The sequence below is a fragment of the Erinaceus europaeus genome, chromosome 2 (genome assembly GCF_950295315.1).
Source record: "Erinaceus europaeus chromosome 2, mEriEur2.1, whole genome shotgun sequence".
Lineage (NCBI taxonomy): Eukaryota > Metazoa > Chordata > Mammalia > Eulipotyphla > Erinaceidae > Erinaceus > Erinaceus europaeus.
Window position 1 is genome coordinate 21,845,316 of NC_080163.1, and position 25,010 is coordinate 21,870,325.

At 44.4% G+C, this 25,010-nt stretch overlaps 1 protein-coding gene across 2 annotated transcripts in view; it reads left to right on the forward strand.

The window, feature by feature from the left end:
• Positions 1-25,010, forward strand: part of TNFAIP8 (TNF alpha induced protein 8) — a 158,446-nt gene that overhangs the window by 82,491 nt on the left and 50,945 nt on the right. The window contains exon 2 of one of the 2 annotated variants that reach the window (XM_060177423.1): positions 1,557-1,630. The exons of the other annotated variant lie outside the window; for it this stretch is intronic. Within the exon in view, the coding sequence (XP_060033406.1) occupies positions 1,618-1,630 (13 nt within the window). The 5' untranslated portion in view covers positions 1,557-1,617. The remainder of the gene's footprint in view (positions 1-1,556; positions 1,631-25,010) is intronic. 2 annotated transcript variants of the gene reach the window in all.

Sequence of the window (25,010 nt, forward strand, 5' to 3'; positions counted from 1 at the left end):
ATGACACTTTTAGATGTGCTTCATCACGGGCTTTTTTTTTTTTTTTTTTTTTGCTGGCCACTTCTCTTTTTTCTTTTCTCCTATTTTATTTGATAGGACACAGAGAGAACTTGTAAGAGGAGAGGGATATAGAAAGAGAGAAAGATTCACTTGCAAACCTACTTCACTACTTAAGAAGCATCCTCCAGCACATGGGGAGTGAGGGCATTGAATTCTGGTCCTTGCGCATGGTAATCTGTGTGCTCAACTGAGTGAACCTCTGCCCCCTCCCTTCCATTTCTAAGATGCACAGGACCTGCAAAACACAGTAAAGTTGAATTCAATGAGATCTGACAGGACTTGATGCCTGTCCTCAGGAAAGGCTTCATAGAGGTGGTGCACTTGATGTGGCCCAGGGAGGATAGCCAGCATCTCCCTCCCTCTCTCTTTTTATCAAAAATTTAATAGTGATTTACAGAATTATAAGATAATAGGGTTATAATTCCACACTATTTCTACCACTAGAGTTCTGTGCCCCTAATCCCTTCCAGCAGAACCTGCCATAGTTTTCCCAGAGTCTTAGATATGAGTTGAATGTGTGTGAGTATATAGATTTCCCATTTTATTTATTTATTTACTTTTGTCTTGCATTTTTATTCATTATATTTATCTATTGGATCGAGACAGCCAGAAATCAAGAGGGAAGGAGGAGATAGAGAGGTAGAGAGAGAGAGAGACCTGTACCACTGCTTCAACACTCACAAAGCTTTCCCCTTGCAGGTGAGGACCAGGAGCTCGAATCCAGTTCCTTTTTGCATCCAGCTCCTACTATTTTTATTCATTTCTACGGCCCTGTGTCTGTGCAGGTATATACTGTGTGTGCCTGGAAACAGCCACCCATACATTCTTTCTAGAAACCTTATGTTCTCTTCAAAGCCATAAGACTAATAATTTGCAGTAACAACATTGCCCAAACTATGTTCTCTCGCTTTCTTGAGAACAAGAACAGCTAGCTATAAGCAGTACTTACTATTAATAGACTTTCATGTTTATACTGGCTGGGGAAGAATGAGGTGTTTTTTGATTCTTTTTCCCAGGTGTGTATGAGTGAAGCTGCACCCTTTTTTTATGTACATGCTGCTCCTTTTTTTTTTTCTAGCATGCTGAGACTTCCTGTTTCTGCTTGATTTTTTTTGAAAATACCTCCTATACACCCAGCACAAGTAATCCCCGAGTTTCTCTGGGGCTGGAGTCTGGAGGTGGCAAGTGCAGACAGCACCCGCTCTGTCCCCATTGTGGACTCGGAGACCTCTCTGGATTCACAATTAAAGGCTGCATCATGCATTCCAGTCCAGGTGACGAAAAGCAGCTCCCAGAATAACAAGCAAGACGACTTTCAAAGCAGCTGTTGCTGACCTGTGTCTCCCATGCTTTGGTCTGGAAAGCTCATGGTAGAGTTTTCAAAAGGACTCTAGGAAGTCTCTTAAGTTAACTCTTGGGGGCCATTGCATCTTCCTCAAGGCAACACAGATGCCATAGGGTCCTTAGCAACAGGGCTGCTGTGTGTGTTCCTCTAGTCGGTGTGACTGTTTCTTGACTCTGTCCTGTGAAGCTGTCCTGCCTGAGTACCTGGAGAAGATGCTAAAACTTGGTGAGTTTCAACTGCCCTCACACTGACTGAGGTGCAGTGTTTTTGTCTGGATCTGACGGTGGGGGGTGGGGGGGGGGTGTTGAGGTGACAAAGTAACAGGGTGTTGCTGTCCTCTGCTTGCCTTTTCATTCAGCCCCACAGATCACTGCCTTTCTGTTATTTTGCATGTGGAGAACCCTATGTTAAGCCCAGGTTAGTGGAAAAAAAGAATATAGACATATATGGCATTTGAGTTTTGTGTGGAGGTTCTTTTATAAACAAAGGATACCAGTGTTTCAGAATGGCTTTGCCAAATCTATGAAGATTAGATAGCCTTGTTGCTGGAAACTTCTTTTTACCCTGATATCTCTGACCCGCAGTGGTCTGTTAATGGTAGGACTGCGGTTCAATAGCCTCCAAGCAAAGTATGTTCATTTGTGTGCATGTTTGTTAGACTGTTGCTGCCACCATTTTTTTTTTTGTATTTATAGTAGCTATATAGTATATATAGCAATTTTACTCTGGATATATATGCTTTAAAAATGTATCTTGGGCATGTATTCATTCATACTTAATACTGCTATAATGAAACTCTAATTTATTATTTTACTTATTTATTTTTGCTAGAGACAGAGAGGGAAGGAGGGAGGGGTGAAAGAAGGGAAAGAGGAAGGAAAGGAGAGAGAAGAGAACACAAGCAAAATTTCCTTCATTGTAGCAGGGGCCAGGCTTAAACCTGGATCGAGTCCGTGGCAATGCAGTGCACTACCCAAGTGAACTTTCTCACCAGCCTGAGTTAATTTTACTTTTAAGGGAAATTGGAAGAACTTTGAGGATTGAAATAGAGCCTTTTATGTCATAAGGGGATCAAACTGAGAGCCTCTACTGCTGAGCCACCGCAGTCAATATATGCATTTAAAGATTATTTCTAGGAGAGAAAGAGCCAAAGCACCATTTGTTTCCGTGTTTGGTGCTCCTGTGTGCTGCTGGGATAGACCCAAGGTCTTACGCATGGAAAGCACGTGCTCTACCCTCTGCACCACCTCCATATTCTTGAGAGAGCATGTTAAATCTCCCTTAAAGTTACACTGATATTTACACAATTTTGTTCAGGACTAACAAATAACATTTAGCAAAGATGATCTAAAAAATTTCCACTCAGATGATTTTCCAGAGCTTGAACTGAATAGCAGGAAGGAGCTAGGAATTGGAAGACAGAAATGGCTTCTTGGATGTCTAGTTTCTTGACCCATTAACCAAACCCTTGACATTCAGTGCTAGTTGGTGGAGCTGTGACTTGTGTTATAGGCATTGTGGTCACCTGCGTGACCTTTCTGTCGGATGTGCATTTGTCTACCGGCTGCCCAACACTGTATGAAGTTCTCAGGCTACTTCCTTTATACATGTCTATAGGTACGTTCTCTCCTACATATAAAAATGGCCGTGTGTGTGTGTGTGTGTGTGTGTGTGTGTGTGTGTGTGTGTGTGTGTGTGTGTAATATATGTCATGGTGTGTTTGGGGTCAGAGCCAAGTTTGGCTAGGAAGGTCTTGTGGAAGAGGTGAAATTTTTGGATTGAGTTTCAAAGGGAGGGTCGATAATGCACTTGCCAGAAAAGTATACATAAAGTTTCAGAGGCTGGAGGGACTGAGTCATATGCATTCAGTGAGTAAGCATGAACCATTAGAGAGCAGATTGTAAATTATTGGGTGAAAATAATCAAGCTTGAAGCGTAAAGGCCAGAAGAGAGGAGTGGAGGAGAACTGGAGGAGGAGCTCTTGGGAACTTCTCTGGTCTTCAGTGTTGCTCAATTTCTCCTGCACAGCCAGCCCAGCACTTTCTGCTCATGTTGCCACCTAGTGGAACAGGGGGAAATGCATGTGGGCACATCACCATGGCTTTTTCCTTCTGGCTAAATGAATAGTGTGGTGTTGGGGGGGGGGAGCTGGGGTGCTGGGAGATGACTCAACAAGTAAAGTACATGCCTTACCACCAGTGAAGCCTTGGGTTCAATCTGTAGCACCACATACAAGTAGAAACAACCAACCAAACAAACAAACAAACACAAAAACCAATAGAATCTCATAAATAGTTAAACAGGCTTTGGTCTTCTTCCTCTCCCTCCCACTACCCCCCCTTTCCCTGCTACACAATGAAAAATAAAAAGAAAAAAGGAGAGACCAGGGAGGTAGCACAGTAATTTACGCAACAGATATTCATGCCTGAGGTCTGGAGGTCCCAAGTTTAATCCCCAGCACTACTAGCATAAACCGTACATCATTTAAATAATTATAATAAAACGAAATAAATTGAAAAACTTTTTCAAAAATAAAAGAAACATGGAAATGGAGAGGAGAAGGAAAGAAAGAGAAGGAGGGAAAAAAGAAAGACGGAAACAGAGCCGAATACCGTAGAAAGCCACCATTTGGATGTGCAGTTGTGGTGCTGCTGGTGGTGGTGCATGGTGTACACAGCTGTCAGCTCCAGGCACTGAGCTTGCGGGACACACCAGCTGGAAAGTTCTGCAGCAGAGGGAAAACATGCCTCTGGCTGGCCTGTTGCTTCACATGGCCATAGACTCCATCCCAGTACAGTGACAGTGACAGAGGGGAGCCCTTTGCCCAGAGTCTCCACAGCTGACCGACCTCAGAGCTGGAGGACGTTGCAGAGGACCTGCTCCCTTGCTCTCCCTGTCACGCATGCATCCCTTCATTCATTCATCAAGATGTACCGAATTCCTCTTCTGTACCAGGTGCTGGGATTACCCCAGCCATAGTAGTTCTGTGCGTGTGCAAGGCCCTTGAGTCATTCTCTGTGTGGCATAAAAGAAAGTAAATCCCTGCTCTTGGAGAGCTGACATCTAGTGGGGAAAACTAGTCAACAATCAAGGAGCATACATAGTGGTGGGTAGGTAGTCTTACATGATAAAGAAGAAAACAGTATCTTTAAGCTGGAAAAAGGGGATAGATAGAAGTTGTGGGGTATGCTTATGTGAAGGAGACTTAGTAGTTTTGTGCCCTTACAGAGAGTGTGACCCTAGACTTGTAAAGATGTGAGGGTGGCAAATGTGTGATCAGCCGAGGAAGAACATTCCAGGCTTCTGCAAAAGTCCTAAAGCAGGAACAGACCTAGAAGGTGCCAGAAACAGCAAGGAGGCTGGTGAGAGAAGGGTAGGGGCGCCCAGATTAATGGTGAGAGCCAGGGGATATGGTACCTGGCCGACAGTCGTAAGGAATTTGACTTTAAGTGGGCACGAGAGAAAAAGCTACTCATCTAACCATCTCAATTTCATGAAAGAAACGGAGGACACAGCAATCAAGTTAGTTACTCAGCCTCCTAGTGTCGGGCTGGTGTCAGGCTGAGGGCCTGCCTCCTCATCTTAACTCCTCCTGCCAGCTTGCCTGCCAGGTGGATGTGTGCAAGCCCAGAGCTCCAGGCGTTGAGGTCCCTGTGGACGCCCAGTGCTGTGTTCTCTTCCAGCCGCTGCCCCTCCCTAGCTTGCAGTTCCCTAAGGTATTCTTCCTTACCTGTCATGCCCACCCCCCACCCCCCTCTGAACTCCTGGCAGACACAAGGAAGGATCAAACCCCTTCTTGAAGAGAGTACATATCAAATGTCCTTATCCTTTAATTTGGTCTGCAGAGACATCCTTGGGGTTGTCCCAGGGGTGGAGCACATACATGAACCCACAATTTACGAAACCTCCCGACACCCCTTTATTTCCACCTTTTTTTAAAAAGAACATTGTATTCTTTGTTTTATTTTATTTAATTTTTTTGCCTCCAGAGTTATCACTGGGGCTTGGTGCCTGTACCACAAAACCACTGCTCCTGGAGGCCAGTTTTTCCCATTTTGTTGCCCTTGTTGTAGTTGTTTTTGTTGTCATAGCTGTTGTTATTGTTGGATAGGACAGAGAGAAATGGAGAGAGGAGGGGAAGACAGAGAGGAGGAGAGAAAGATAGACACCTGTAGACCTGCTTCACTGTCTGTGAAACGACTCCCCGGCAGGTAGGGAGCTGGGACCTTGAACTAGAATCCTTACTCCGGCCCTTGCGCTTTGCACCATGTGTGTTTAACCTGCTGTGCTACCGCCCAGCCCCCTATTTCTACCTTTTAAGTGTGATTCCATGAAATGAACTCAAAATCATGCACATTTGGACGACTATGAGGCACCCTGGTTCAATTTTTCTAATATATATATATATATATAAGATTTATTATTATAATTAGTGTTAAATATGTTATTTCTTCATGAGAGAAAAAGGAGGAGAGAGGAGGAACCAGACATCAGTCTGTTACAGGCATTACCTAGGATTGAACTTGTGCTTGAGACTCCAATACTTTATCTACTGTGCCACCTCCTGAACTGCAAGAGTTATTAGTATTGTTGTTATTTATGAGCAGAGATTAGAGAGAGAAGGAGAACCAGTGCACTGTTCAGTTCTGGCATAAGATGGTACCAGGGATTGGGGTATCAGGCATGCACAACATGGTTATGGCCCCTCTCTTGTATATTGTTATGAGAAAGACTAAGGCACCACCCCACCACCCATGGAGCCTCTCTGTGTCCTTGGTGCCTATGTAGTGAGTGGTATTGAACATAGATACTCATGTGTGGAAGGCATGCCCTCTACCACTAAGCCATATTCCTAGCCCTCAACATTTATTTTCAAGTTACCTGGATCTTGTTAAAAATATCAGGATACGCTTTCTGGAGTCCTGAGGTGTTTGATACTAGTTCTCGGTATCACGCACTCACCATGGGTCTGAATGAGATTGAATATTAAACGCTGTTCACAATGAGCCTGAAAACTGCTTGCCACTAAATGAAGTTCAACTCAGATTTGACCAACATTCTTCATCTCCTTTCTTTACTGTGAACCAGCTCAAGTTTTTTTCTTTTCCTTCCAAAGTCTTTAGATTTCTGAAGTGTTGTCCTCTGGCCAAAGGCCAGATCCTCTAAGCTCACTGTCTGATGGAGGTTGGGCTGGTGCTAAGTATAGAGGAGAGTGATCCTGTGCTGTCTCCAAGTCCACTTCACTGACCTGTGTCCTGTGGACAAAGTCACATGGGGTATTTGTACAAGGTCATCCTGCCTTGCAGTGGAAGCTAACTCATCCCTACCTCTCTTACTCCTTCTTCTCCTTCCTCCTAAGTTATCAATGAAATGAGATTCACATCATCATCTTGTTTCTCATTTACATTTGTTCCTTTTACTCGCTGGATTTTTTTTTTCCTTGCTGACTAAGCTGATTTCACTTGTCCATTGTGTACTTGTCTAAAGTGACCTCTGAAATCCCACTCCCTTAGCACTGGTTTGTACTCTTTTGAAATCAGCACTGCTTTCCAGAGTTTAGTGCTCTTGTCTCTTCCTGGAGTCTAGGGTGCAGACCCTAGTGGTCCCTAGTTTGGGTGTGCAGGACAGTACATTCCTGGGAGAACAGGCTTTATGGGAACCCACATGTCTCTTGGTTAAAACTCAGCAGAGTAAATGAAACACAGACATGCAGGTATTCGTGGGGTAGGGTGGGAAGGGGAGGCAGCTGCTATAAAGAAACAGTAAATTAGACTTAAGAAAACTACGGAGTCAGGCAGTAGCGCAGCAGGTTAAACACACATGGCGCAAAGTGCAAGGACCAGCATAAAGATCCCGGTTTGAGCCCTGGCTCCCCACCTGCAGGGGGGTCGCTTCACAGGTGGTGTCTTTCTCTCCCCCTCTCTGTCTTCCCCATCTCTCTCCATTTCTCTCTGTTCTATCCAACAACAATGACATCAATAACAACAACAATGAAACAACAAGGGCAACAAAAGGGAATAAATAAATAAAACATTAAAAAAAAACAAAAAAGAAAACTGGACGAGGGATGTCACTACCTTCCCATTCTCCTGAGTCAGAAATAATATATTTATGGGGGATAATGGCTGATGGAGACCGAAAATGTTCACTTAGGGTTTATCTGAGATGGGGCCTAAGGAAAACCTTTACTGATTTCTCCAGCTTTCTCAAAACCTTTTTGTTAGATTTGGGGGTGGAGTCTCAGCTGTAAGACTGAGGAGCACACTTGCTGAGGTACATTGTCTGGTACTCTGTGTCTGTTTAAGAGGGGGATGGGAAGAGGGAAGGGGTGGGGAGAAAAAGGGGAAGAGGGATGGGGGACTGGGAAGGAGTATAAGGAGGGGGAAGGGAGATGGGGAAGAGGGATAGATGAGGAATGTCACTACCTTCCCATTTTCCTAAGTCAGAAATAATATATTTATGGGGGACAGTTACATCATGCTCTTCTCTGTGTGGGCTTGCTCCACATATCCTTAGGGCAAACATCTGACCTTATCTTTACAGGCCAAAGGCCTTCTTTATTGAGTTGCCCTTCCTGATCCTCCTCCCTCTCCCCCTCCTCCTTTCTCTTTCTCTTCCCATGCCCTTCCTCCTTCCCCCTCCTTCCCCTTCCTCCTTCCCCTCCCCATCCCCTTTCCCCCTCCCCATATCCCTTCCATCCCCATGCCTATTCCCCCTCCTCCATTCCCCTTCCCTTCTCCCCCTTTCCCTCCCCCTTCCCCTCTCTGCCTTCCCTTCTCCCCCTTCTCCTTCTCCTTTCCCCATTCTCCTCATCTCTTCTATTCTCCTTCATCCTTAGCTCCTGGCTGGCCTTGCTGCCCACTTCAGGCTGGCAGCTGGAATTTTCCTGCACATACCTGTCTGGTAGAACATTGTCCCATCTTACAAACCTTGCCTTTTTGCCCCTGTCTGGGAGGAAAGCACCCCTCCATGTTAGGGTGTTTCCATAGTTACCATCAGAAGACCCCTCCCACTTTAGGAGGATGGTAAGGTAGTTCCATGTTGGGAATTGCGAAAGAAGGGAAGTCAGGGACCCAGGACACATCTCCCAGGCTCTCCTCCCTGTCTGTGCCACCCAGGGGGGTTTCCAGCTCCCTACTCTGGTATCTTTGCTCTCAGCTGTCACTGTCACCAAGCAGGCAAGACTTAGTCCTATAGGAGAGGGACTTACAGACTACACCCTACATCCTGGTCTTTTGCAGGAAGGAAACTGGAGGAACTGGGGGGGAGAGAAGACTGGCCAGCTGTGCACATGCTCTGGCTCCTTCTCAGGCCCTTCAGGGGCTGGGTCTGTGGTCAGGCCAGCAGTGAAATTAACAGGCCTCCAGCTCTGCTCCTAATTAGCTGCCTAGAACACAGCAGGCATTATGGCTCCTCATGTGCATGAGAGAGAACCCCTAGCTTATCCATGGTTTTATTACTTTGCATAATAGCAACAAGATTTATCTAGCAGTTCAGTGAGTTTAAGAACCCATTTTTTCCTCTCTACCCTCAGTGGTTGAGTTTCATTCTCAGCTAGCTTTCTCACAGTGGCATGTCTCATCAGTGCGATGTCTGCAGGAATTCCCGACTTGACATCCACAGCACGCTGTCCAGAAAGCTAGAAAAAACTGACTTCTGGAGGCTCTGTCCCAGGAGCCAGTGACTTTTTTCCAAACACCCATGGCAAACTAGGATGTCTCACTGACCTAAATTGGACCATGTGCCCCAGCTTAAACCAGTTTGTTGACTATGGAATCTGCTACACTGATTGATCTAAACTTAGCAGGGTGGGTTTATGTTCATTTTGTTAGGATCACCAGACTGAGCCTAGAACTGGGGATAGATGTGTGTATATGTTTATGTGTGTGTGTGTGTGTACTCACAGATGTGTTTTTCTTCAAACAGCACAGATGCTACACAAGAAGGGAAATGGAAATAACACTGTGTTGACCATAATATCTGTCTACTACATAGGTCTCCTTTAAAAAAATAAATTATACATTGGGGCCAGGAGGTGGTACCCGGGGTTAAGACATGTCACCACACACAGGGACCTAGGTTGGAGCCCTCCACTTTCCACCTTCAGGGGGAAGCTTCATGAGCAATGGAACAAGTACTACAGGTGCCTGTCTGTCTCCTTCCCTCTCTGTCTCCCATCTCAATTTCTCTCTGTTCTATTGAATAAAGGAAGAAATAAAGAAAAGTAAAAATGGCTGCCAGGAGCAGTGGATTTGTTGTGCAGGCACTGAGCTCTAGTGATAACCCTGGAGGCAGTTAAAAAAAAAAATCATACATTTTATTTATTTATTTTTGTCACTGTATTTATTTATGGGAAGGAGAGAGATCCAGAGCATGACTCTGGCATATATGTTGCCTGGGACCAAACTCAGGACCTCATGCTTGATATTCCAGTGCTTTATCCGTTTGCTTCTCCTCGGGCTACATTTACTTCTTTATTTTACTTTATTTTTAAAATTTATTTTACTGCAATCAAAGTTAAGCAGGTCTCAGGGCCTACATGATGAATCCTCTACTCCTGGAGGCCTTATTTATTTATTTATTTATTTATTTTAAATAGAGACAGAAATTGAGAGGAAGGGGGAGATAGAGATGAAGAAAACGTGATGTTTTCAGTACTACATCACTGCTTGTGAAGCTTCTCTCCTGCAGGTGGAACCAGGAACTTGAACCCAGTTCCATGTGCATAGGTAACATGCATTCTTATTTATTTATTTATTTATTTTTTCCTTTTTGCTGCCCTTGTTTATCATCGTTGTTGCTTTTGCTGTTGTCGTTCTTGGATAGGACAGAGAGAAATGGAGAGAGGAGGGGAAGACAGGGGGAGAGAAAGAGAGACTCCTGCAGACCTGTGTCACAGCCTGTGAAGTGACTCCCCTGCAGTTGGGGAGCTGGGGGCTCGAACCAGGATCCTTAAGCGGGCCTCTGTGCTTTGCGTCATGTGCGCTTAACCTGCTGGGCTACTGCCCGGCTCCCAAGTAACATGCATTCTGCCATTAACATGAGCCACTGGCCAGCCCCTACTTAATTCTACTTATTTATTTATTTGTTATGAGAGAAAGAGCTAGGTAGACAGACAAACCAGAGCCACACTTTGTCATGTTGGGATCAAACTCAGGACTTTACACGCAAGGCGTGCACTCTGCCCCGAGCCAGCTCCTCTGCCCCAGGCCTGTTTCCCTTGTGTTGTTCTCTTCTTGCTCCTTACTTGGTGACTGACTGGCCATAGTGTAATTCATGGAGTGGAGCCCTGCTTATTGGCTCATGGCATTCCCTTATTCACATGCCACGGGATACAGGCTCTCAGAGCACAAGGGCACAGACATCTTGAACCACAATAGCACTGCAGATCAGAACTGGACATTCTCAAAGGCCAGTGCAGTATCTTCCAGGTTCCACAAGCAGGAACAGAGAAGCACTGAACCATGAGAATAAGAACTAGAAAAAATTAATAACAGACAGCCCTTCTGCCTCTGGTAATTATGAGTCCCCATAAAACACTGAAGGCCAAGGTAATTTTTCTTTTTAAGCAGTGTAATAAGGCCATATGTCCCTGTAAACAGTAGCCTTATACTTTATAGATCTGGCTTAATCACCACATTGGATTATTTTATTAATTGCCTTAACTGGACTCTGGTTAACATAAGGACTTTGGAACTACACATAAATAAATGAAACCTAGCAGTCATTTATTCCGGTTCTTATTTAGTTTCTTCTATTAGGAGACTTCCAGGAGAATGACTGTCTCAAATGGGAAGAGACGGGGGCACTGTTAGAGTGTTCTTTCTGGTGGCAGTGGGGTAGAGGGAGATTTGTTTTTTTAATTTCCTTATTGGGGCATTAATGGTTTACAGTCAGCAATAAAATAAAATACAACAGTTTGTACATGTGTAACATTTCTCAGTTTTCCACCTAACAATTCAACTCCTACTAGGTCCTCCTCTGTGCAGACATCATGTTCCAGGACCTGAACCCTTTTCCCCCACCCCAGTACACCAACTGCAGTCCAATTTCTGCTTTGTGTTTTCCCTTCTGATCTTGATTTTCAACTTCTGTCTATGAGTGAGATCATCCATATTCATTCTCTTACTGGCTGATCTCACTTAACATGATTGATTCCTTCAAGCTTCTTACTTGAAGTAAAAAAGATAGAAAAAAAAAAATGAGGTAAAAAAGGTAAATTCACCATTTTTAATAGCTGAGTAGTATTCCATTGTGTATATACACCACAACTTTCTCAGTCACTCATAGAGGGAGTTTTGAAAGGCAGGAAGTCACAAAGAAAAATATCCCTTTTTTGATGAGTCCATTGAAACAAAGGTTTATCTTGGTGGGTGGAATGCATGTCTGATGTACAAGATCCCAAATCCTACAACCTGGGATCTAATCAATGCCTGAGGAACTCATATACCAAGGACCAACCAGGCCAGAACACTTTGTCTAAAGCCCTGGTGGTGACTTCAAGTGAGCTTAAATTAAGCCCATGTGGGTCATAGAGATCAAGTTCAAAAATATTGATCCAGGCATCAGAAGGACCAGGGACAGGTGAGGACACACTGTACCACGTGGTGTCTAGTCACAGAGAGGGCACCTCTTTAGTGGTGGTCTTGGACATCTAGGTTCTAGTCCCTGTTCAGTCACTTCTTTGATGACCCACTGGATATATTAGTGCATGTGTGTGTTCATTGATATGCATACATTCACATAAATAAAAACAAGTAAATAAATAAATATATGTATGCTGGGTAGTTACCCCAATCCAGGCCCCCATTTCCCCCCAGATAGTTAGAGAGGGAAGATTGGGGTGATGGGAAGGAAGGAGAGATACCTTACTACACTGAAGCTTCCACTAGAGCTATAGCGCGCGCACACACACACACACACACACACACATACACACACACACACACACACACACACACACACACACACCCCATGTGGCTCCAAAGCTCTATCCTGTGCCAGGAACCTGTCAGGGCAGGTGCTCCACTCTGTGAGCTACACTCTGCCCCCTGTGTCATGTCAGCCTGATGCTTCTGATTTCTCGGGTGTGCACATGTTTGGGGAAGGAGGAGAGTGATTGAGGGACACACACACCATCTTTCTTTGAACTCTTTCTGACTCCTGGCTTCCACACAGGTGGTGGTAAGAAGTGTCATGCAGAACTGAGATGGTGTGAGGGGTGGGGATCCATGCACTCTATGCCAGGACACAGGATAGGCCGGTGATGGGCAGATTCTGTGTCACACGTTACAGATGTCTAAACAGCTACTGAGTGCAGGGCTGGCCGGGTGCCAGGTATGAACTGCTAGCCAGAGTCCACAGCCACTGCTGTCCAGCCGCAGCTCACTGAATGGAGGCCTTGTTTCCTGTGCCAAGACAGGCTTGGGGACTGGCCGCCGGGCTTGTGTTCAGTGACATCCAGATGTCAGGGATCTGGCAAGAATAGCTTATGTGAAGCTCAGTCAGGCAGGGACCAGTTGTAGATAGTTCTGTTGGAAAGTGGTTTCAGAGTCACAGTCACAGGGGCTAGAGGACTGCAGTGTTGCTTCTCCTCTCCTATTTTGTTAAGAGTCAGGGCTAAGAGATTGGTTACAACTGGGGTTGCACACTGCTGTGGCTGATGGATTTTTTTTTTTAAGGGTTCTGCTGCTCAGTAAGCCACATGTGCTCCACTCCAAACTGTGGAACCGTAGGTTCACAGGAAAGGCATTGTTTGTTTTTAATATCAGCCTGTATAACCCAGGACTCCCAAGGTCTGCAAGAAATGAATGTGTAGTGAGTGCTTCATAAGAACAGTCAGAAGGCAGGCCCAGAGAAAACTTGCAGAGAGCAATATCCCATCCAGAGGTGTGGAAGTTCAAATGGAAAACACTTGGGTGTCCAGGCCTTGTAGAGCTAGAACCCACAGGTTGCCCTGCTCAGGGAGTCGGGTTCAAGCCCCAGGCCACCACATGCAAGTGCCTGCAAGTGGTACTGCATCACATCATCACTTCTGTCTCTCCCTCTTGATCTGTCTCTCATCCTCTCTCTAGAGGGAAAGGAAAAATGGCTGTCGAGAGTAGTGGAGTCATGCCGGCACTCAGTGCCAGCAGTAGCCCTGGTGACAAATATACCTGAAAAGAAATGTTGGGTTCCAGTTTGTGCTCTTGGACTACTGACCAACTAACTTTAGCAGTTACTGGCCTGCCCACTCAGCTCCCAAAAGGCCAGGTTTTAAGGATGTGAGCTTGCTATTATTTTGTGTGTATAACATGTTAGCATTCTATCTCAGAAAACTGTCTCAGGGATAATAAGCAGACCACCCCCAATAATCTGTGGACAGGAACTGCTTCAGAAGAAAATATGTGTCAGGCAGATCAGTTTGGGGGTCAGCCCAAGTCAGAGTCTCTGGGACAACCCTGCCCTCTCCCCTCTGTCCCTTTTAATGTCCTTTTCCCCCTTTCCTTTGGAGTATGGCATGCTTGTTTTGGAATTTAATTATGTGTTCTCTGCTTGACCTTAGGCACCATTGTAAGGAGAAAAATAGCATAGACTTACACTCCAGTTCCAGCTTACACCCAGTTCTAGCTGCATGACCTGGGGCCAGGTGATTAATTAAAGGCCTGAGGGCCTTTCTCCTGACTAGGAGCAAGTGGGTCTTTCACTCAGGATGCCTTCTTCAGTGATGCTTTCAGGATCAGTGACAATGTAGACAAAGAAGCACTTCCTGAGCTAGAAAATGCTAGACTGTCATGAGAGTAGAGACGAAAGTCTGTAGTGAACCTAGCATATTACTTAGCCTGTAGTAAGTGCTTGTGGATGCTGTTCAGACATAGCCTGAGATAAGCACAGGAATCCTTTGGTTCTAAATAGGGTTAACGGTTCAGAGTTGGGGGGCTATGGCCAAATGGGAGACCTCCCCTCTCCCTGGCCCAGATAACAGGATATCTGGGTCAGCCAAGGTGCTACCTACCTACAGCCCCAATTCTTTTCACCCCCTAAGGAAACAGATGCTAACATTAATCATACAGCATACCAACCACAGTGGATTCTCAACTGACTAGTTGAAAACTGACTAGTTGAAAACCCAGTATAAACCGCCTCTTGGGGCCAGCTTGCCCCTAAGAGACTTGCTTAATATAATGTTTACCACCTAGAGCAGGTCGTGCCTTGAGCTAAGGGGTGTCTGGAATTCCCATCTGGGTTTTATTGCTGTATGTATATATCTTCAGGTGGGCTGGTGCCGGATGTTAGTTCTTAACCCCCAGGAAGCAGAGAGGTCATCCTAGCTGCTGTTCTTTTTTAAAGAGGGTGCCTTGCTGGCCCTGGAAATTCCATCAACTAACATGGAATTTGGGTCCATTCATCTTATTAATGGTCCTTGGGACAACCTGCAGGGGGTTTGCTAGGTGACTGGTCAGGTTGCCTCTGCAAAGATAAGCCCAGCTCATTAGTGGAGGCCTGCCTCCAGGGCTGTATGGCCTCCCACAGAGACATTTGCATCTGCTCTTAGGAGGATGTTCCCGGAAGTGTATCCACTTTGTGTGTGTTGTAAAACAGAAGGTTCCAGCTGTCAGAGTAACTTTCTCTTTATCTGATAAACCTTTTTTTTTTTTTTTTTTTTTTTTGGTGAGCCTGATGAGTTTATGAACTGTTGGGCTTCACCTGACTCAGTTCTCCAGATGTAATGTAGCTTTCTTTGCTTGGTCTCTTTCTCTAAAGACAACAAGTATGCTATACATGCCTCCCCGTAATATACTTATTAAGTCTACTTCTTATGTTGTTTTAATTCAGTGTCCTGGAATGATTTGATGACTATTTTAATCAGTTACATCTTGCTTTCAAAGTTCCTACATGAGATTTTTCTCTCTGGAACAGGAAAAAAATATCAGAAAATATAACCTTTTATCTTTTTTAACTAATCTTTTATCTCTTTCTTTCTCTCTTCCTTTTTCTTTTTTTTGTTTTAAATTTTTTTAAATATTTATTTATTTTCTTTTTGTTGCCCTTGTTTTTTTTATTGTTGTTGTAGTTATTATTGTTGTTGAATAGGACAGAGAGATATGGAGAAAGGAAGGGAAGACAGAGAGGGGAGAGAAAGATAGACACCTGCAGACCTGCTTCACCACCTGTGAAGTGACTCCCCTGCAGGTGGGGAGCCAGGGACCAGAACCAGGATCCTTCTATGGGTCCTTGTGCTTTGCGCCAAGTGCGCTTAACCCACTGTGCTACCACTCCCCTCTCTTCCTTTTTCATGTATCCATGATTCCTTTGCTCACAGCTCCAGGACTGACTTTTTTTTTCCACTAGGGTTATCACTGGGGCTCAGTGCCCACACTTAAGCATCCACTCCTTCTGGAGGCCATTTTTCCTATTTTTTTTTTTTTTAATAGGATAGGACAGAGAAATTGAGAGAGGAGGGGAAGATAGGGGAAGAGAAAGATCTACTTCAGCACTTATAAAGCGACCCTCCCCTCCGCCCCTGCAGGTGGGGAGCCAGCAGCTCGGACCAGGATCCTTGTGTGTGGATCATTGTGCTTTATGTCATGTGTGCTTAACCTGGTGCACTACCACCCAGCCCTGAGGACTGACGTTTCGATACTTTGAATTTCAAAGCAAGAGGGAAAGAAAGAGAGAGAGAGAGAGAAAGGAAACTGCAGTACTATTCCACCACTCATGGAGCTTTCTGTAAGCTATTTAAAATACAGTATTAAGGGCCTTGGTACTCCCATGTGGTACCTGAAGAAATTCTCTCCCAGGTCCCTAGTATTTTATTTTAAATAGCTTACAGATCCACGTCAAAAGCCAGTGAAGTTCAAGGTGACCCACTTTCAACCTAGTAGAAATGCAGTGTGGGCTTCAGTAGGCTTTATGAAGTTAATACCTGAGCAAGGCTTTGGGAGAGGTGAAGGAAAGGATACAGTCTTGCTGAAGAAAATAGACTGGCTGGAGCCATTCCCACAGCATAGACATATAGAACGCTGTGATTCAACACAGGGTTTGTTTCAAGAAATTTCCAGTCCCTGAAAGCCTGGGTCAGACTTTCCAGTCACTTACTTTGCAGATCATTTAGATCTGCGCATGTGTGGGTGCATGGCCGTGATCTCGCTGCTGGCAGCAACATCCACCACACTCAGTAGCACTGCCCTCTTTGGTGGGGGGAGAGGCTCCTGTCTCTCTCTTTTTTTTTTTCTTTCTTTCCTCCAGGGTTATTGCTGGGGCTAGGTGCCTGTACTACGAATCTATTGCTTCTGGAGTCTATTTTAAACTTTTTGTTGCCCTTGTTATTAATCATTGTTGTTTTTATTGTTGTTGTTATTGCTGTCATTGCTGAATAGGACAGAGAGAAATGGAGAGAGGCGAGGAAGACAGAAAGCGGGAGAGAAAGACAGACACCTGCAGACCTGCTTCACCGCATGTGAAGCTACTCCTCCACAGGTGGGGAGCTGGGGGCTCGAAACAGGATCCTTATGCTGGTCCTTGCACTTTGCGCCATGTGTGCATAACCCTCCACACTACTGCTGAGCCCCTAATGACTTGCCTTTTTATCACAGCAACCACCAGCAGCCTAGCTTTGAAAAGAAATGATGTCTTCAAAACAGTGTCGCACGACTTAATGTCACGCTAAGGATGGGCAGGAACTAATAGGTCATGCAGTACCTAAGAAGTACTAAATAATACAGTAATTTCTCTCAAAAATCTGACACAGGTCTGAGTTTGCTCTTATGGCCTGAGGCACCCTAGAGTCTGATTTGGGAATCTTGGGATTGAAAATTCAAATCTTTTTCTGCAACTATATCACTCAAGCATACATGAATCAGTAATGTTGATTTGTGTAAAGTGAATGGTATGGTGTCAGTATTATTTTTTGGAAGTTACCAAGTTAGAAAATAACATGTCATCTTCCAGTCAATATAAGACTTAACTGTGTGACTAAGTAGTAGTTCACTTAGTAAAGCACAAACATTACTGTGCACAAAGACACAGGTTCAAGCCCCCAGGCTCTTTTGATCCGTCTTAGATAGAATGTAAAAGAATCATGTTAAATTGAGGTAATCCTGAAAGAAGACGAATAGCAGATGATCTCACTGATAAGTAGAATTTAAGCGAAAAGAAAGCAAAGGGGTTGGGGAGATAGATTAATCTCCATTGATAAAAGCCAGTGCTCTCTGGCAGATTGATATAATTCACCTGCCCTTGTTTAGTAAACAAAAACATTTTTTTTTCCTCAGTTGGTATTTTCCAAATTTATGTGGGCTACAGCTCAAACAAGAAAAAGTTCAAAAACCTTAAGAGCCATATGCTCTGTTTTGCTTCAATAGACATCCAATCCATGTATTTTTGTTTTCCTTTAGAACATTAAAAGCTCAATAAATAAATAAAAAAGAAGGGGAATGCACCCCAGTATTCAGTTGGCTAAAGGGTCAATGAAATAACTATACTAAGCCTTTTTTATATTTACACTGGATGTCCATGTTTGTTTTCCTTTTATTATGGTGGATGACATTATTGCTCTTACAAAATCCACAGAGTCCCTGTTGGCAAGTCCTTACCACAAAGGACGTCATGGCAGTATATACTCCAGCTAACCGCACCAGCCTATCCAAGTCTTCTCTTTCTGCTGACCTACCACTGCTGACTTCATCCTTACATGTTTATTGACTGCTCACTTTTCTCCCAATATTCCTCATGTTCAAGGAACCTCACCTAATGTGTATGCACCTTCTCTGTGTTTGGTACCACCCTATATTTTCATGTCAATTCTTCTCTACCTGGTCCTTGCCTCCTAGTTTTGCTTGTTCCACAGCTGACCCTCTATGAAGAAGAAAAATTTCATCAGTTGGTACTGACGACCACCAGAGGACCAGATGTGCTGTGTTTCTTCCCCTGGACATCACATCCACTGACTGCTTCCCTTAGACTTGCTGGTGGCACACTAGGACACTTTGATGCCTCTTATGGGACCCTTGATTAGTCTTTTGTTAATGATTGCCTTGGGACCCTTTATTTTTAATAAGATTACTGGCTTTATAAAACAACAAATTGACTCCTTGGCATCAAAACCCTTACAAATATATTACCACAGACTTGATTTGGCTGACAGAGGCTTGGCTGAACCTGAGGGTGACAGACCTCTTTTAGGAGCTGCATAAAACTCAGATTTATGCACACCAGCCTTGGCATGGCATGGGCACCGGTAAGGGGTGCAGGGCTAAGCACTGCAGGGGGAGGACCCTATAGTCTGCCTCTGAGTCCCCCATGAAGCAAACCTGATTTGCATGGAGGTTGGTGTTGGTCATCAGAACTCTTCACTGTGAGTTTTCCTCACCTTAGAAATAGTGGCTCTCCCTCCCCTCCCCAAAAGACACCAAGAGCCGTATGAGATGCGGGAAGATCAGTTCTATATTTACCCCGCGGGAGAAATCAGGTCAATACTTCTCCTCTGGTTAATGCCCACTTATCTCTTGATAAGATTCCTAGCTTTTACCCTCATTTACCTGCCTCACTTAAATTGTAAAAAGGGAGGACATGCCGGGAGCCAAGGCCTTAGCTAAGACTCTGATATAGCCGGTGAGAGGACATTCCGGATCATTGGAACTGAGATTACCATCTAGCTGTTTGGAAAGTTGCTCACCCACCTCTCTTCCCCACTACCTTAGCAGAACTTCCTCCTTGTTTGTGCATATATGGCAGTTGAAAAATAAAATTTTCAGAGCTTGATCATATCTCATGACTTGCTCTCGTTCTTTGTGTCTCTTGTCCCCTCCATTCTCTCACCCCCTACCCTAGGTTTCTGTCAATAACCCCGCAGGCCGGGGCACTTCAGATAGGCAGAGAGGGAAGGAGGGAGGGAGAGGGACACAGAGAAGGAGAAATCATAACATCAGATCTTCCTCTGGTGCTGTGGCACTTTCCATGTGGTGCTGTGACTTATATATGGAAAGGCATATGGCCTACCCTTAAGCTGTTTCTCTGTCCCCCTTGGACCTTTTGGACTGTTGTTTCTCTTTCTGTTTTAGATTGATTAGACATAGTTGAAATTGAGAAAGTTAAATGGCTTGTGATAGGACAGCTAGACTTAGTAGTAGAGAGTCTGCTGAAGTCGATTTCAGATGAAGAAATTCAGAAATTTCCAGCCTTCCTGTTTTTCTACCAGCAAATGTATAGAATTAATAAGTATGTTTTCAGGTAGGCAGGCAGCCACACTGTTCATATCAGTTTCTCAGAAAATACATTTCTTTTGGTGATGCCTACAACATTTTGAGTCTTAACTATTACATACTTTTTATTTATGTATGTATGAGAGAGACTGAGAAAGCACCAGAGAACCACTCCAGTACAGGCAATGCCAGGGATCAAACTCAGTACCTCATGCTTGTAAACCCAATACTTTATCCACTGCACCATCTCCCAGACTGGTGCCATGAGACTTCTAAGGCGTTTCTGTATAAAAATGAATACCTTACATTTTGTAACCTGACCTATTCAAATAGAGAAACTTGTCATCCGTGCCTTTCTGTGCTTCCCGCCACCCCCCTCCTCCCTGCCCTGTTTGCATGAGTTCTGCTCTGCTTCACATTTTCACCACCTGCTGAGTTTCAGCCTTGGCTATTCTGACTTGGCAAACCTGTCTCAGCCCTGTGGCTCTGCCTCCCAGTCTCTTCAGTCTCATTTTCGTTTATTTACATTATTTATTGTTATTTCCATTTTGGAGGGCAGTTCCAGGGGTCAAACCCAGGGCTTCATATATGCAGAACTACCTTCATATGTGTGTGTGTGTGTGTGTGTGTGTGTGTGTGTTTACAGAAATGTCGTCTATTATGGAATTACCTACCCTGCCTTTTTCTGTCTTTTCTTTCATTTGTGGTACTCGGTCCCCATGTATTTATAACTCCACTGCTGCAAGTATGACTTTTATTTATTTATTTTTTAATTATGTTAAATTTAGATGCACGTGGAGGAGGATGGGAAGCAACAGAGGCAGAGAGACATCTTACCTCCTGTGGAGCTTCTTCTGGTGCCGTGGTACTCCCATGTGGTGTCAGGAGTCAGACCCGAGATCTTGAACATGTTAAGGGTACTTTACCTGGTGAGCTCTAGCCAAGCTGCCCCTTTACAGTCTTTTTTTTTTTTTTTTGCCTCCAGGGCTATTGCTGGGGCTCGGTGCCTGCACTATGATTCCACTGCTCCTGGAAGCTAATTTTTTCCCTTTTGTTGCCCTTGTTATTTTATCATTGTTGTGGTTGTTACTATTATTATTATTATTACTATCATTGTTGTTGGTTAGGACAGAGAGAAATGGAGAGAGGATGAGGAGACAGAGAGGGGGAGAGAAAGACAGACACCTGCAGACCTGCTTCACCACCGTGAAGCAACCCCCTTGCCGGTGGGGAGCCAGGGGCTCTAACTGGGATCCTTATGCAGCTCCTTGCACTTTGTGCCATGTGCGCTTAATCCGCTGCTCTACCACCCAACCCCCTCCAGTCTTTCTAAACAGTGACTAGTTGGCACAGATGTTAACATAATAGCCTGTCCATGTCAGAAACTCACCATAATATAGCATGAACAACTTGGATTTGACTTTGGGATGGAATTTAGATCTGGATCTGCTGGTCCAAATTCTGCATTGGGAACACTGCTTTGGTTTTCTTGTGGATTTCAAATGTTATTGAGCAGTCTGAATAAAGGCCCTGCAGTGCTTGCATCCATCACTTGACTTGTCTTAGCACTGTGTTCTACCCCTCTTTTGATTGAGCACATGGGAGAGAGAGAGAGAGAGAGAGAGAGAGAGGGGTGGAGATTGTCATTGTCATGGCCTCCCACAGGGGCTCTGGTTCTTTCCGGAGACCAGTCACAGATGTATGGTGGGCTCTAGGAAGGGGCATAACTATGGCAGAACTGTCTGACTTTGCATTTGACTCCAGTTGGCTTACCAAGATGATGGGGTCTCCACAAAATTATTGAAAAAAATTCAGTTCAGAATCAACTCTGGCTGGTGAAATAATTCACTTAAATAGTGCTCTCCTTTGCCATGTATACAAGCCAGGTTTGAGCCTGACCCTGCTGCATTGAAGGAATCTTTGTTGCTATGGTGTCTCTGTCTCTGTCTCTCTCTGTCTCTAAAAAATCTCTTTTTGGCTTAAGTGTTGGTTCATTGTAAGGAGGAACTTTTTCTATTTTTTTCTTTGATATATATATATATATATAATTTTATTTTCCATACACACATACAGAAAAAGACACAGGAAGACCAGAGCACTGCTCAGCTCTGGATTATAGTGGTGCTGGAGATTGAACCTGGGAGTCTCAGGCATGAAAATCTTTTGCATAACCATTAGGCTGTCTCCCCAGCCCCAAAAATGTCTCTGAAAGGAATCTGTTAGCAGAGACCATCAGGGAGAGTTGGGTTGAACACAGGTTGCCCATGATGTGCCTCTATAACTTCACCAGCCAGGTGGAGGATCAGGGTGGATGGCCTCTGAGGCTTCTTCCAAACCTGAGCAGCAATGACTGAGACCACTCAGCAAACCTTTTCCCTCTCCTACTTGTCAGAAGGAGAGGCAGGTTGCTTTAGTCAGATTAGATGTTGTATTTCCTTGGCTCTATCTCCGCCGAGAAATCCTCTCTGTCCCCCTCTTGAGTCCTTCTCAGGCCATCCCCATGTGACCCTAGTAACCTGGACACAACTCAAGGCTCACCCCTTTTATTGCCTTTATTCCCTGAGAACACATGTGCATTGTCACTACTCCAGGCCCCCTTTTCAGCTGACAGAAACAGGGAGAGGGAGAAACACCACAGTACTACAACTTACTCCAGCGCTGTAACACCTTGTGTGGTACCTGGGTTTGAGCTCAGGCCAGATGCATGGTAACCTGGTGAGCTACCTCTCCAGCCCCTTATTGTCAATTCAAAAAGATTTACACACACACACACACACACACACACACACACACACACACACACACACACACACACACACACACCAGGACATAGCTCTGGTCAAATGCAGTACTGGGAATCAAATGCAGTACACAGGACGTCAGGCTGGCAAGGTATGCACTCTGCATGCAAGGCCACTCCCCAGCTGCTATTTCCTTATTCTGCCACTGCCTGGACCACACACATTCGCTTGTCAGCCCCATCAGGAATATCTGCGGGACCATCATGTCTATCCCATCAGGAATATCTGCGGGACCATCATGTCCATACTCCACAACCTAAAGTAGCCTGAGCTTGATTCACAGAAATGTTCAGAAAAGTCACGAAGGAAGAGTTCATGATTTTCAGGGCTGCAATGCATTCTTGTTAATACTGTGTTCAGTGAATGTTATAATCCCCACTTTAGAGGCATGCTCTGAGAGATTAACCAGTCTGCCTGTGCTTAGGAAGAAGAGAAGATAGAACAGAGAAAAGTCAGGCAGATATTAATAAATGAGGCATTATCTCAGCATGTCATTGGACCTATTCCTCATTCCCCAAACCCCATGACTGAGCCTCTGGCTTAATCTTTTCTCTCCTTTCCTTTTTTCCTTTTCCTTTTCTTTCTTTTTAAAAATAGAGACAAAAATTGAAAGGGAAGGGACACACAAAGAGAGATACCTACAGCACTGTGTCACCACTTATGAAGCTTCGTGACCAGAGGCTTGAACCCAGATCTTGGTACATAATAACCTGTGCATTCAATGGGGTGTATGCCTGGCCCCTGAACCTGGTGCTCTTTTCCCTGCTTCTGGCAGCCCCCAGTCCACGGAGATTTCGTTAGAACCTTGATGAGAATTTTAATTAAAAAAAAAAGATTTTTTAAAATTTCATGTAGCTGAATAAATAGAAAAATGGAACTTACAGCTTATTTGAAGTATGGGATATCAAGATTGAAATGACTGTAATGCAAGGTAATGTAATGTAGGTATTCAGACACAGAGGCTAGAGCTTTCCCTGCCAGAGCCACACTCATTGACGTTCTCCCAGCCCAGCAGTCTTTGAGTTGTCCTTCTGCTCCATCAGAAACTTGACTTTTATAGAGGTATTGTTAATGGAGTGGGAATGTCTGCACAGAGGAGCCAGGAGACCTAGACATTATTTATTTACTGAACAGTCTGAAGAGTGTGATGGCTTAGTGATGTGACCCTCAGCAAATTATAGAAGCTCCCTTTTTAATTACACACCTATAAAATGGGTTTGATGGCCCAGGCGAGCTAATTTAGAAGTCTAAATAGGACTTGTATGAATTCGAGGCATTCTTGGTAGGTTTCGTTGTTAATGTTAAGTGGTTGTTTTATTTATTTACTTATTTTTACCTGAACCCTACTCAGCTCTAACTTATGGATGGTCATTGGGATAGAACCTGAGACTTCAGGGCCTCACACATGAAAGACTTTTGCATAACCATCAAGCTATTTCCCCAGCCCTCTTTATTCATTTTAATGAGAAAGAAAAAGCGAGACCAGAGCACCCCTCAGCTCTGGCATTTGTAGTTCAGGAAATTGAACTCAGGGCCTGAGGTATGCCAGCTTGACTCTCTGCTGCTGAGCTACTGCCCCCAGTCTTGACTAAATTCTTCAGAGGCTATTTTCAGACCTGATTTGGGGTGTCTCTCTGTCTGTCTAATCATCTGCTGCAATTTTAAGTGCTGGGGATTGAAACCAGGGCTCCACTGCAGGCAAAATGTGCTACACCCACTAAGCTACATCTCTGGCTACTAAATGCTTTTTTTTTTTTTTTTAACAAGGATACTTGCTTAGAAAGGAAGTCAAAGGAGTCAGGCGGTAGCAACAGTCTGTTAAACGCATGTGGCGCAAAGCGCAAGGATCAGTGGAAGGATCCCGGTTCAAGCCCCCAGCTCCCCACCTGCAGGGGAGTCGCTTCACAAGCGGTGAAGCAGGTCTGCAGGTGTCTTTCTCTTCCCCTCTCTGCCTTCCCCTCCTCTCTCCATTTCTCTCTGTCCTATCCAACAAGGACGACATCAATAATAACTACAACAACAACGAAAAAGAACAAGGGCAACAAAAGGGAATAAATAAATAAATATTAAAAAAAGAAAGACACAAATCTGTAGCCCCAACCAGGTGAGACCAGACCGTGGGACTTGCCAATGTATATGTGTATGAGAGAGAGAGATTGGAAATCAACTTTATACACAGATCACAATTACGTGAAGTCTTCAAAAGCTTCCAAGAGAATTAATACTAATAGAACAACAAAAATGAGAAAAGCCCAAAGCTATACAGAAGAAAACTTTTTATATAACCTCCCCCCCCTACAGTATTGTATGTAGATTCAGCCTCTGAAATAAAAATAAAAATATTGATGAGATGACCATTTTCATTAGTTGGGATTCTTAGGACCTAGGAGCTGGAAGCATGTGACTAATTTACAGAATGCTTAGTGTTCAGTATTTTTGCCCTGTGGAAAACACTGTGACATTCTGGCACTAGAGAGGAGTGTGTCAGACCTGCGCTGTCTCTCCTACTGGAGTCATTTCATTTATGTGAATCTGAACACATGCCCACCCCCCCTCCCCATTCTTTACATCTGGGCAGCTGTGAGCATAGGTCTTAAAGTACAAGGTAAACCAAACCAACCA